General features: G+C 49.4%; 1 protein-coding gene across 13 annotated transcripts in view; it reads right to left on the reverse strand.

Annotated features, from left to right (window-relative positions):
- Positions 1 to 13,528, reverse strand: part of ANK1 (ankyrin 1) — a 241,754-nt gene that overhangs the window by 69,506 nt on the left and 158,720 nt on the right. For all 13 annotated transcript variants that reach the window (XM_063610965.1, XM_063610964.1, XM_055296053.2 and 10 more), the window contains 7 exons: positions 12,230 to 12,328; positions 6,153 to 6,251; positions 5,495 to 5,593; positions 3,981 to 4,166; positions 2,681 to 2,779; positions 2,084 to 2,182; positions 1,674 to 1,772 (listed from right to left, as the gene is read on the reverse strand). In XM_063610965.1, the coding sequence (XP_063467035.1) occupies positions 1,674 to 1,772; positions 2,084 to 2,182; positions 2,681 to 2,779; positions 3,981 to 4,166; positions 5,495 to 5,593; positions 6,153 to 6,251; positions 12,230 to 12,328 (780 nt within the window). The remainder of the gene's footprint in view (positions 1 to 1,673; positions 1,773 to 2,083; positions 2,183 to 2,680; positions 2,780 to 3,980; positions 4,167 to 5,494; positions 5,594 to 6,152; positions 6,252 to 12,229; positions 12,329 to 13,528) is intronic.

Genomic DNA, 13,528 nt, shown 5'->3' on the forward strand with positions numbered 1-13,528 from the left:
CACTTGAGGCCAGGAGTTCGAGACCAGCCTGGCTAACATGGTGAATCCCCATCTCTACTAAAAATACAAAAATAGGCCAGGCGTGGTGGCAGGTGCCTGCAATCCCAGCTACTCAGGAAGCTGAGGCACGAGAATCGATTGAACCTGTGAGGCGGAGGTTGCAGTGAGTGGAGATCACACTGCTGCACTCCAGCCTGGGTGACTGAGTGAGACTTCATCTCAAAAAAAAAAAAGAACCAACCCTGCTGACACCTTGATCTTGACCCTCCAGCCTCTGGAAGTGTGAGACAGTAAGTTTCTGTTGTTTAAGCCACTCAGCGTGTGGTTCTTTGTTAAGGTGGAGTGAGCTAACTCAGTTAGTTACACTTGCATTTCAGAAAGGTCATACCATAGATACCAATTGAAAAGTCACATATTCTCAGTAAGGAATTTTCATAAGCATTCTTTTCAGCCCCATTCTAATGATCTGGATAATAAAACAAAAAATCTTAACTTCTGGCCATGTATTATGTTTAAATACAGCACTCCTGGAAAAATGTTGGGAATTTCCTAATAATTTAACTGATAGTAGCAATTCTACTTTCATTTAGCTGAGGAGTTTTACTTTTAGATATGCTTTTGAAGACATTATCTCACATGGTCATCCCAACAATCCTAGGAGAGAGGGTGGGGGCTCTCCAGATGAGGAAACTGAAACACAGAGAGGGCAAGACACATGTTCATAGTCACACAGCAAATCAGCCAAGGATGGAGGGTTAAATGAGAAACTGCTTTAGTAGAGGATACCTTCATGCAACAGCAACACAGACACGTGCAAGAACCAGTGTGGGGACTATGAATCATGACCCAAATTAACGACAGCTCTACAGAACAGAACATGATAATGTGTCGGAAATAATCAGCTTTCACTGTATGGTCTGGGCCATCATTTTATGACAGAACTGCTCGTGGGAAACCTCCTGGGTAGCCGTGAGTGGGCCTGGCTTCTGCCTTGCTCTGCTCTGACACAGCTCAATTCACAGGGCAGAGGACCCAGAGCAGGCTCAGGCGGCACTGTGTGGCTGACAGCTTTCACCCCTTGAAGACTCGAGTCCTTATGTTAGAACCACATAACGGGCCTTTTCTCTGGCCCGTAATGGAGCCTGAGAAGAACGGTGTTCTTTTCTTTTTAACTTCGCTCCAGTCTGGCCCAGGCTCTGAAGACTTCTCAGAGTACTTAGTGCCTGTCTTTTCTGGAGCTAGGAAGAGAGACATAGGGATTGATCTAGAGCAGTAGTAGGCGAACTATACGACCTGTGGGTCAAATCTGCCCTGCCACCAGTGTTTGTCAATAACGTTTTATTGGAACACGGGCCCTAGTTTGCATATTGCCTATGGCTGCTTTTCTGCTACGTTGGCAGTGTTGAATCATTGCAACAGGGACCACGGCCTGCAAAGCCTAAAATTGTCTAATACCTGGTCCTTTAGATAAAAAGTTTGCCGACCCTGATCTAGTTAGGAATTAGAGCTACACTGAGTGCTTCCTATGTGAAAGGCCTTGTAATAAATGTCAAAGGTGCTATCTCATTTAGTAGTATTAGCATCTCTGTTTTATAGAAATAGGATTTGATGCCAGGTCTGTTGGACCTGGAGCCCTGCCTAGAAAATGCGCCTCACAGGAAGGAAGCACACACCTTGGTTTTGGCTTGGATTGGCGCTCCGTGGTCCAGCAGGATCTCTGAGATTCGCACGTGCCCATTTCGAGCTGCACAGTGGAGAGGTGTCAATTCGTCCTTTAAAAGACAGAGTCAAAAACAGAAAGCCCAAAAGGCAGCTATCAGAGGCCATTTGGAGAGAAGACTGCCTATGGCATCATCCCAGCCCACGCAAGTGCTGACGTTTCCTCAAGCACCAGCTCGACCTCAGCACACTTTTACTATTGCCTCCCACTGCACACAGCACTGCCCAGAATACTGCTGCAGGCGGCTCCGGGAGGCTGGTGGTGCATCCCTAACTAGGTCACCAAGGGCCCGCTGCTCTGGGTGAGGCTCATGAGGGGGGAACTCCCTCCCCCTGCCTGGCCACGGCGCCTGCTGGCACCCACCTTGGTCTTGGTTTCTATCTGGGCTCCCCGATCCAGCAGCAGTCGCACCATGATCACGTTGCCCCTGCGGGAGGCGATGTGCAGTGGCGTGATGCCATTCTGAAGGGAGGAAGCAGGACAGTCAGGGTGAGTCATCCTTCCCTGGAATGCAGCTGCTGTGCACCCGCTCCCCTTGTCCCCAATCCCCAGCCCCCAGCCCTGCAACGGCGTTGTCAGGGCATTTCTGGCCTAAGACATTTTAAAACCTGAAAGGACCTGCCAACAGGATGGGTCATCCCACCACACCAGCCAAGCCCATGCCTCCCAGAGTCAACATAACAGACTGCAGGAAAGTCAGTTATTTGGAAATCACTCTCTGCCCTCCAGGTTTCCCACTTCTAGGATGGGCAAATGGAGTTTAGGGTTTTCTCAAGAAAAAGCAGTTGGAAACTGGGGGGTGGATGATCAGAAACCTGCCAGCAAGGAGCCCGACCAGACAGCAGGGCTGTTTAACCCACAGGCACTTCTGCCACTGGGATGAAACCCATGGTGCCAAGGCAGGAGCAAATGCCAGCCCCAAGCCCCCGGACAGTGAGGGCGCACCTGCCCCAGGGTTACCTGTGGCGTGAAATTGACGCTGGCTCCCCTGTTGAGGAGCAACTGGGCCACGTTGAGGTTCTCGTAGTGAGCTGCAATATGCAGGGGCGTGAATCCCGTCTGGGGCACAACAGAGGGGGAGAAACTTGTCATATGTGATTTACTTATATCTCAGAATCAGCCCTGGGATGCAGGAAACTCAGACAGGGCAACAGGACTTTACAGAAAAAGGAGATTTTGATGGGTGGGAACATTTGGTGAGGGGGTCAAGAGAAGCTCTATGGCACAGTGTATTCAAAAGCTGGGTGTCCGCCCTGAGCAACCCAAATTATATGTTAACCTCAGACCCTGTGGGCCGGTTCATCAGAGTGATCACTCACAAAGAGATTTCTATTCATGAATGAAAGTGGGATGGGGCCATGGTCTTTTCTTCCCCCCTATTTAGACAGGGTCTCAACTGTGTTGCCCAGGCTGGAGTGCAGAGTGATGTGATCACAGCTCACTTCAGCCTCGACCTCCTAGGCTCAAGCAATCTTCCCACCGCAGCCTCCCCAGTAGCTGGGACTACAGGCAAACACCATCATGTCCAGCTAATTTTAAGAAAATTTTTTCAGAGGCGGGGTCTCACTATGCTGTCCAGGCTGGTCTCCAATTCCTGGGTTCAAACCATCCTCCTGTCTCAGCCTCCGTCCATTGTCATCATTCTGTTCCAGAGCCTCAAGCCGGGCCTAACCCCACCCAGGTGTTTTCCAGACAAAACCCGGTGGATCTGGGGCCGGTGGAAGAGGGGAGGGGCGGGGTGCAGGAGGGGACTGTGAATAACTCCAGTAAATCCATTTCCACTAAAAGAAAACCAGCAGCCTCAGCCTACAGATCAGCAGATCAGCAGTGCCTCCGAACACAGGAGAGTGTGCCCAGGTGACTGCAGGGCCCCAGACCCCCTTTCTCCACACTCCGGCCCCTGCACGCCTCCTCCCTCCACTACCCGGCAGCCGGGGAGGAGAGATGAAGGAACATCAGGAAGGCCGCCTCCTGGGGTTCCAGGGTGACCCGCCCTGCCCGCCTGGACACATTTCCAGATGACCTGGAGCAACAGGAACCACTCCCGCTGCTCGCCAAGAGCACGTTTCTGGGCATCTGCCAGGGATTTAGAGCGGGGCTGTCCAGGGGCCCCTCTGCGTCCTGGGGTGGGGGCGCTCAGTGCGCACTGCCGGCCCTGCACGCTCGGGTCTCCTGCTTGGGAAGTCGCTGGGCGTGCGCGGTGCCCCCTGAGCCCATGGGCGTCCGCGGCCCAAGGCTCCTCCCTCCTCCTCGCCCTCACCTTGGAAAGCACGTCCGGGTTGGGGTCGTTCTGCAGCAGCACCGCAGCCGTGCGCGTGTCGTCGTTGCGGGCCGCGATGTGCAGGGCCGGGAGGCGCACCTTTCCCTTGGTGCCGTAGTTGATGAGGTGCGCGACGACGTTCTCGTGGCCCTGCTGCAGGGCCACCGCCAGAGGCGTGAAGCCGTCCTGGCCAGAGGAGGAAAACGCTTTGCTCTGACTCGTCTGACGCCGGCCGCCCTTCACACAGGACACACCCTTGCCCCTGGGGCTTATGCTCCCAGCAGCCCCAGCCTGAGGGACCTCCCTCCACCAAAGCCCTCTTCATCCGCCAAGGTCAGCCTAAATGCCACCTCCTCCCTGAAGCCCTTCCTGCCTCCACTTCCTTTCTCTGCAATCTCAGAGAGCCTGCCGAATTTTTCTTTAGCATTAATTTAGTTTTCCTTTATAATTTGCTTCCAGTTTGACTTGTTTTAAGGAACTTTTGACTGCTCAGATTCTTTGCCGTCTCCCTTTCTCACCCCATCTGCTGGTGCCAGGATAGCGCCTTGACAAGGCAGAACATTACTAACACCGACCAAAGGCCAGAGTCCACACCAGGCCCTGAGAATTCAATTATGAGCTACTATTATTATTATTATTATTATATTTTTGAGATATTATTATTTTATTTTTGAGACATGGTCTCGCTCTGTCACTCAGGTTGGAGTATAGTGGTGCAATCATGGCTCACTGCAGCCTTAACCTCTTGGGCTCAAGTGATCCTCCCACTTCAGCCTCCCAGGTAGCTAGGAATAAGGCACACACCACCACACCCAGCTAATTTTCTTTTTCTGTAGAGACGGGGTCTTGCTGTGTTGCCCAGGCTGGTCTTAAATTCCTGGCCTCAAGTGATCCTCCCACCTCAGCCTCCCAAAGCGGTTGGATTATAGGCATGAGCCACTGCGCTTGGCCATGAGCTACTATTATTAATTCCGTCAGTTGTGGACATACTAAGGGGCACAGGACCCCAGGAACTGATAAAACGGAATGACAACAAAGTCATGTCATTGAGCCATCCAAAGTTAAGAGTCAAGAGACTCCTTGGCTCTATCTAGTCCAACTTCATCATTTCACCAATGACAAGACTCAGGACCACAGTTAATGAGACTTGTCCAAGGGTGCATGGTGGTTTTGTGGCAAGAGCCTTTCTCATTAAGGCCCAATGCAAACTTGCCAACCATACACATGCATGCTTTGCCTGCCCCCTCCAGTCACAAGTATTGGCCATAGCGGGAATGACACCCTCAAGTGTGATGTCGTTTCTTTGGTAGGTGTCTGGGCCTTCTTCAAGACCCATGACTTTGTCATTAGTCCCTTGCAGAACCTGACAGCACTCTGGATTAGTGCAGTGACCTGAAGGTCATCCATCATGACATGGATGCGCCCTAAGCCACATCCCAGGTAGGTGTCAGTTGAAGAAAGGTTGTACACCTGGGAGACTTCCGGTGGTGACAACATTTTTCCAAGGTACTTACTTCCGTGGCTACGTTCTGGTTAGCCCCATTTTCCAGTAAAAACTTAACCACTTCCAAGTGGTTCTCTTGTGCTGCCATGTACAGGGGTGTAAAACCTTTCTGTAAACCAAGAGAGGACATTATTAGCATCCACCCACAATGTAAGAAAGGCCGACGCCAGCACAACGTCCTCTCACCTGGAGGACAGCGCTCTCTTCATTCCATTTCCTCCCACCTGACCCCTCCTAAGGAAACTCATTGTCATGGTGACTGGCGTCCCGGGATTATTACGAAAGGCCACTGAGGCTGTGCCTCCCCTTGCCACCGTAGGTCAGTCTCTTCGGCTCACATACTCCTCATTGATTTCATCAATGCTGCCCCCCACGCCTCCTTCCTCCAGTCCTCAGTTTCTCTCTCCACCTGGGCTGTAACTGGACATACTATTTGGCTTAGGTCCACAACAGTTCAACCCCGTCATGCTTAGGACGTGCGGTCTATGCATGAGAAATAATAAAGGACGCCTTCACCACTGCTCAGAGACATGCTCCTGAGAAATCTAGGCCCTGCCCCACAGTAGTGTGTGTATTAACACGGCTGCCAATGGACCCACGAGGGAGCAGGAAAGAGGAACCCTGTGTGGAAAGGCAACACCCTCTAGTCCAGACCAGAGAGCCATTACCTGTGACTGGGCGTTGACGTTGGCTCCATAGTTGACAAGCTCCCGAACCACCTCATCCTGCCCGGCCAGAGCAGCGATGTGCAGGGCCGTGTTCCCCTTCTGAAACACAGGGGGGAAGGGAACAGAGGCAGTTTCTCACTGGGCCTGCTACGGGACCAGCAAAGGTCTGTGGACAGGTGCTGCTTGAGGGACCCGGGGGCTTTCTTCATGGCCAAAAGGGGTAGAGAGGACACACGTGTGTGTTTGACCCCTTGCACATCCTGAAATTGTACTGAAAGTACAGGGAGGAAGATCCAGCCTGTTCTCTATGACAAACAATGCTGCAAGAGCCATGAAAAGAAGGCAATCAGGTCTTCTGTAGCAACTCGGCTGGAACTGGAGGCCAGTGTCTTACATGAAGCAACTCAGAAACAGAAAGTCAAATACTGCATGTTCTCACTGGTAAGTATGAGCTATCTCATGTGCACACGTGGACATACAGAGGGTGGAGAGACACTGAAGACTCGGAGGGTGGGAGGTGGGGGCAAGGAGAAATTATCCTTTGGGTGGGATGCCCACTCTTCGGGTGACGGCCACACTAACAGCCCAGGCTTCATCTCTACACAATGTATCCATGGAACAAAGCTGCACTCGTACCCCCTCAATCGATAAAAAGAAAAACATTTAAAAAGAAGACCACCAGCACTGGCTGGTGTGATTGGAGTGGCGCAGGAAGAGGGTAGGTGACACTGAGATGTGCGGTTGAAGGAGAGTGTGGCCATGTCAAAGGAACTCCTTTTTTTAAATTATGTATCCATAATAATTAAAAATAAAAAATTTTTATAAAAGAAAAATAATACTGAAAGAAAAAACACCCCCCACCAACACACAACTTCTGAACATCTAATCTGCTGTGTGGGTGCGGCATCCTGTCCCCAGCAGACAGCGCGTCAGCGTCCCTCAGGACACACGCTGGAAGGCTTGTCAGTGAGCTGGCCTTCCGCGGACCTGCAGCTCCGCTCAGCCTGCAACTCTGCAAGGCAACAAGCCCTCTGAGAGGCCTGGGAGTGCCGGGAAAGGAGGCCAACAGGTCCCTCAGGCCCACACCTTTGACGCTGTCCCAGGGATACCCACAGACCACAAGCTGCAGTGGAGGGGACAAAGAGATGGGAGGCAGGAAAGTGAGGAAAGTATTGGACAGAAAAGGAAAGGGGAAGATCAACTCTATGATGTATATAGGGAAGAGAAGAAAAATCAGAAAATAAATGGGGGGTAATAAATGGAATACAATCTGGTCAAGAAAAATACAAAGAATATGCAACATACTAGTAAGCAAAATGTAATGAGTAAGGGTTCACCAAATCCAAGAGGAGAGAAAAACTGGAGAGAATAAACACTGGAGGAAAACAAGGCACGTAATTGTTTTAAACTTTGTAAAAGATAAGAACCAATAGCAGAGACTGAGAAATAAGGCAGGTTCTGAGAAAGTGAGCTTTTGTTTTGTTTTATTTTGTTTTTAGAATTGGAGGTCTCGCTCTAACACCCAGGCTGGAGTGCAGTGGCACCATCAAAACTCACTGCAGCCTCCAACTCCTGGGCTCAAGCGATCCTCCCACCTCAGCCTCCTGAGTAGGTGGGACTAAGGCGTGTGCCACCGTGCCCAGCTAATTTTTAAATTTTTTGTAGAGGTGGGCTCTCACTTTGTTGCCCAGGCTGCTCTCCTGTCTTAGCCTCTCAGCACTCTGGGATTACAGGCATGGGCCTGAGAACATGAGTTTAATATTCTCAGGTTTTCTTGTCTGGATTCTTCTTTGATACTTAACAACAGTTCACAGACAGGACCAGCAGCCTCCATCTGTTCCCGGGATACCCACAGCCTTCCAGCCAGGCTCCTGCCAGCCCCCGAGGGTCCTGGACCAGAATGTCGGCACTGCCTCTGGGGGTGGACTCCCCTGGGTGCCCTGCACCTGTACCCCCATTCAGGGAGTTGAGGGGCGGGGGTGGGCAGGCTCCACTCCATGCTTCTGTCAAATAGGGCGAGTGGAGAAAATGAGTCCATGGTCGGACCCATCTGTCCCTGCACTACTTAAGGAGCAGAGATCTCAAACAACCTCATTTTTAGAGTTTAGACAGTATGTAGTTCTTTTTACTAAACTACATAATCATTAACTAATCCATTTCAAGAAACTTAAGAACTGACAAGCAAGGACTTTGGACTCTGACCTTGCCCAGTGGCACCTGTCACCTGGAGGAAAAGCTTCCTCACTGAGATGGAAGGGAGCAGCCCGGGGCCCAGCCGCGTGGCCCCCCAGCCGCTGCTGACCCAGCTTCCCCAGGTCGGGAAGGCAGCCCCATGAGGCCACCCTGGGGGCTGGGAAGCAGCTCAGGTCTGTTTCTTGTGTTCTGCCTGGTAATTCAAGCATAAAGCCTGGGGCTGGGCGCAGCAGCTCACATTGGTAATCCTGGCACTTTGGGAGGCCAAGGCGGGAGGATTGCTTGAGTCCAGGTGTCCAAGACCAGCCTGGGAAACAGTGAGACCCAGTCTGTCTGTCTTTTCTTTTTTTTTTTTTTAAAGGCATAAAGCCTGTTTTTGTTTTGTTTTGTTTTGTTTTGTTTTTAAAGGCAGGCACTTCCCATCTGTTGCCTCCTGAAGTTGTCTTTTTTATTTCTCCTCAAGTTCTATTTGATGAAGAAAAAGGTTTTTCCTCAAGTATCCATTGGAGAATAAATGCCAGATATGAAAGTCTGGAAGCTCATTAATAATTTTTCATAGAAGTCCAAAGAGCCTCCATTGAGAGGCTTGGCACCTGCTGTACCAAATGGAGCAGCACTGCTGGCACCAGAAACTTTTCTAGACACCAGGACACTGAGCTCCAAGTGGCATCTTCTGGGCTCCCATGGAAAAGAAGGAGGCGTCCTGGGTCCATTCATTCACTGGCCACATGCTTCCTGGGCATAAGAACAGACGGCCTGGGCCAGCATGGAGGCACAGAGACCATGGAGACATCAAGAGGCTCACGTCAAAGGTTTCTTTCCATCTGACCCTTCCTGCCTGAAGTCCAATGATATGAGAGCTTTCCTTACCCCACGAGGAGGGGAAGACCCCCCCTGTTTTGGGGAGCTCATCAGTGGTGGAAACCTGGCTATGGATCTTGGTTCAGGCCAGCTGGGCCAAGGGCAGCATAAGTGAGGAATAAGAACACAGGGAAAATTCTGGAAGTGGACCTCCTTTCCCCTAGCTACACACACACATTATGAGGCTCAAGAAGGCCCCTGGCCTAAGTTGTGGGAGTCACAGGAAAAGGGATTTGTGAGCCTCTATTTTCTCTGCCCCTCCCTCAACATGAAAGAACATGGCCTCAAAGGAGCAGGAAAAATTACTTAGCTATATTTTGCTCCATGAACACCCAATTTCTCTATTTTCAGGGGCTCACAGAGCTCAGAGCAGGGAGGATGGTTGCATGGGTGCTGATTGATGCAAGTGGAAGGGGCAGAGGGACTCCAAATGAGAGAGCAGGCTTTTTTCCAGTGGGGATGAAAGCTGTCCCCATTCATTAACAGCTTAGGTGCTGAGCTCCAGTCTCTAAGAGCTGGAGATAGGAGGATGGGGAGAGAATGCATTTGTTTTATGCTTTTAAAATTTCTAAGTACATTTTAGGAATCTAAATTGGTTTTGGTTTTTATTCTTTTTCTTTCTTTTTTTTTTTTTCATCTGTCTGCTGCCTGGGAGCCCCATCACAGTCCCCAATCTGTTGTGACTCTTCCCCAGCCCACGGTTTCAGTTCCACCTTTTCTTCCCCCTCTCTCTGGATGGTATTCCAAAGCCACGTTGGCTTAGAAAATTTCTAAAAATAAAAAAGACACACCAAGTGTTCACTTGCAAAATCACAACCTGGGGAGGAGATTCGGAAATAGTCGAAGCACTGAAGCCTCGTCTTTCCGCAGCCCTTGAAGGCACGCCAGGGCAGGCGCCACTCCGGCACACGCGGGGCAGGTCAGATGGCACACAGCTCACAGCCAGGTACGTGGGAGTGTGCAGAGAAAATAATCTCACCCTTCATCCACACAAGAAGCAGGGTGGGAACAATTGGAATTTGATGTAGAATTTGGGAAAAAAAAATACTCCATATCCAGTCAGAAAGAGCAACTCAGTTTATTTTACCCATAAGTGCGATAAGATCTTTTCACATTCAGGAAATGACATGAAAATTACAGAATTTTACCTCGAGAGATGATTCTACCTTCATAATATTTTGGTAGTTCACTTCATAACCATAAATTATATCTGTTCTCTACATATTGTTCTTCTATGTTCTCTGCTTGAGAGGCGGCAAACTGTTTGCTGCATGGAACTGAAATTGAGGTTGTGTGTGAGACCACGTGTAATATATACCAAAAGGAAAATAAGAGGCTAGGGGGAAAGAACTCCAGAAGAAAAACATGGGAAAGGAACAGAGGAGGGAAGAGAAAAGAAAACAATAACTGGGGAGACAGTACTTGAGTTAGCAAACGGAGATGATTTTTTGTTTCGTTTTATTTATTTATTTTTGAGAGGGAGTCTGTCTCTGTCACCCAGGCTGGAGTGCAATGGCGCGATCTCGGCTCACCGCAACCTCCGCCTCCTGGGTTCAAGCAATTCTCCTGCCTCAGCCTCCCGAGTAGCTGGGATTACAGGCCTGTGCCACCACGCCTGGCTAATTTTTGTATGTTTAGTAAAGATGGGGTTTCGCCATGTTGGCTGGGCTGGTTTCGAACTCCTGACCGCAGGTGATCTCCCCTCCTCGGCCTCCCAAAGTGCTGGGATTACAGGTATGAGCCACCACGTCCAGCCTCGCTTCGTTTTATTTATTTATTTATTTATTTATTTATTTATTTATTTTTGAGATGGAGTCTCACTCTGTCACCCAGGCCAGAGTGCAGTGGTGCAGTCATGGCTCACTGCAACCTCCGCCTCCGCTTAAGGCAGGGTTCAAGCGATTCTCCTGCCTCAGTCTCCTGAGTAGCTGGGATTACAGGCGCCCGCCACCACGCCCGGCTAATTTTTGTATTTTTAGGAGAGACGGGGTTTCACCATGTTGGCCAGGCTGGTCTCAAACTCCTGACCTCAAGTGATCCTCCCGCCTCAGCCTCCCAAAGTGCTGGGATTACAGGCGTGAGCCACTGCGCCCAGCCTGTTTCGTTTTAATTGCTGGCTGCATCATGTTTGATAAATAAGATGCGTGTCAGGTAAAAAATGAAACTTATTTTGCAATTTATAGATGTTTCAATTTCATGACTCTGGGATTTCGAAGTTGAGTCACTGGTATTTATCATCTACTGAAATGGAGTGAAGTACGTTACTGTGGATGCCTGGCGTCGCCCCATGCCAAACGCCTCCTCGTGAAAGAGAATGCTGTTCCAGATCATTAGCGAGGAGAGGAAATCAGTTTGGGGCTGAACAAGGAAGACTTGCTGGAGAAGGAGAAATGAAAGAGATCTGGATTCTTTTCTACAACCCTCACTAACAACGTGGTCACTAGTATTTATTGATTCCTTACTATGGGAATCAGTAATCAATTAATATATCCAATAATCAATAAATATATCCAATAAGCAGTAAATACATCCATCCAATAAATACATTCAGGCATTTGATGTATGCCATCTCACTTAATTTTCATACCAACCCTGCAACTAAGTATTATAATCTCCATTTTACAGACAAAGAAGCTGAGGCTTCACAGTAGCCAAGTAACTTGTCCCAGGTCACAGAGTGTGAAGTACGTCTGCTGAGATTCGACTCCAGGCACCTGATGGGCGCTTCCAGAGCCCTTGGACACTGAGTTAGAGTCAAGGACCCTGAGAAAGTATAAAGCCATCAGGAAAGGGCTCTATTTTTATATATGTAACCTAGTGATGAGGATAAAGGCCCACTGAATCTTTCTGGAAATGGGATCTGTTTCAGGCAGCTTCGGGATTCAGAGAACTAAAAAGTGATTGGAAGGATAAGAGAAATTCAGATGCATGCCTGAGTTCTCTCATGAAGGACTGGTTTCTAAGGAAGGACTCACAAACTTGAATTTTCAATGCAAAGCTACCCCACTCCCTGTGAGACATACCTTGGTTGTTGTTTCTAGAATGATTTCTTTGTGCAGAAGTTCAACCACCATTTTCACATGGCCTTCCTTAGAGGCCAGATGCAAGCCATTCAACCCATTCTGTAAAGAGCAGAGAGGCGAGAAGGGCATGGTTAGTCAAATGGTGCTTTCTGCAGGTCCCAGTGGGGGCCCAGGCCCCTTCCCAGCCCTGAGGTGTTCACAGCACTGGAGGGAAGGAGTGGAGTGTGTCTAGAGGTTGGAAGGGGCACAGGGCAGGGCCACCCAGCCTCCCCTTCACGCCTCGGGTCACAACAGAGCAAAGGTGGAAGGGAAAGGCAAGAACTGGCCCGCCACTCCCAGATGTGAATTACGCGGGAAGCTCTTACAACACCAATGGTGACCTTGAAATTCAGGTCAAGGCCAGGCTTTAGGCAGCCCACTTAATTAAAATGATGTAGCTTCAACCCCTGGTTAATTTTCACAGAAGTGACCAGGAAAAGCAAAGTGGTAACACCAGTGCATCCTCAATGCTTGTAGAAATAGACATGTTTGGTAAGATGTTAAACTTTGAAGCAAGGTCATATGAGAAATGAATACCACCAACCACCCAGCTGTAAGATTTCCCCAATAGAAAAATCAGTATTAAAATAGCCCCTCTGGCCCAGTACAGTGGCTTACACCTGTAGTCCCAGCACTTTGGAAGGCTGAAGCAGGCTGGTTGCTTGAGCCCAGGATTTTGAGACCAGCCTGGGCAACATGATGAAACCCTATCTCTACAAAAGAAAAAAAAAAACCCACAGAAGTAGCCAGGTGTGGTAGTGTGTGCCTATAGTCCCAGCTACTCAGGGGGCTGAGGTGGGAGAACCACCTGAGCCCAGGAGTTTGAGGCTACAGTGAGCTGAGATCCTGCTACTGCCTTCCAGCCTGGTTGACAGGGCCAGACCCTGTCTCAAAAATAAAAATAAAACATAAAACATAAAATAGCCCCTTTGCCATCCCACCATTTCAAAGGTGACCAAAGAAGGCTGCCTGACAGTTAAGCTTTAGGAAAAGCAAAAAACAAACAAACAAACAAAACACATTTTCCTTGCCCAACCCTTAGCCCACAAGAGCAGAGCCAATTAAAATTTAACCAATTAAAGTTCCAGCTGCATCTGGTGAAGCTTCCACTGTGCTTTATGGAAGGCAGCCAAGTTCGAGTTTTATTTATCACCCTCATGCTTCCTGCTTTTCTGATCCTTGCCCTGAATGGTCTTGAAACTTTCCGGCAAAAGCTGACATCAAGGAGTACTACTCGGAGCCACAAATAAGTCTGACAAC

This window comes from Symphalangus syndactylus, chromosome 10, assembly GCF_028878055.3.
Source record: "Symphalangus syndactylus isolate Jambi chromosome 10, NHGRI_mSymSyn1-v2.1_pri, whole genome shotgun sequence".
Lineage (NCBI taxonomy): Eukaryota > Metazoa > Chordata > Mammalia > Primates > Hylobatidae > Symphalangus > Symphalangus syndactylus.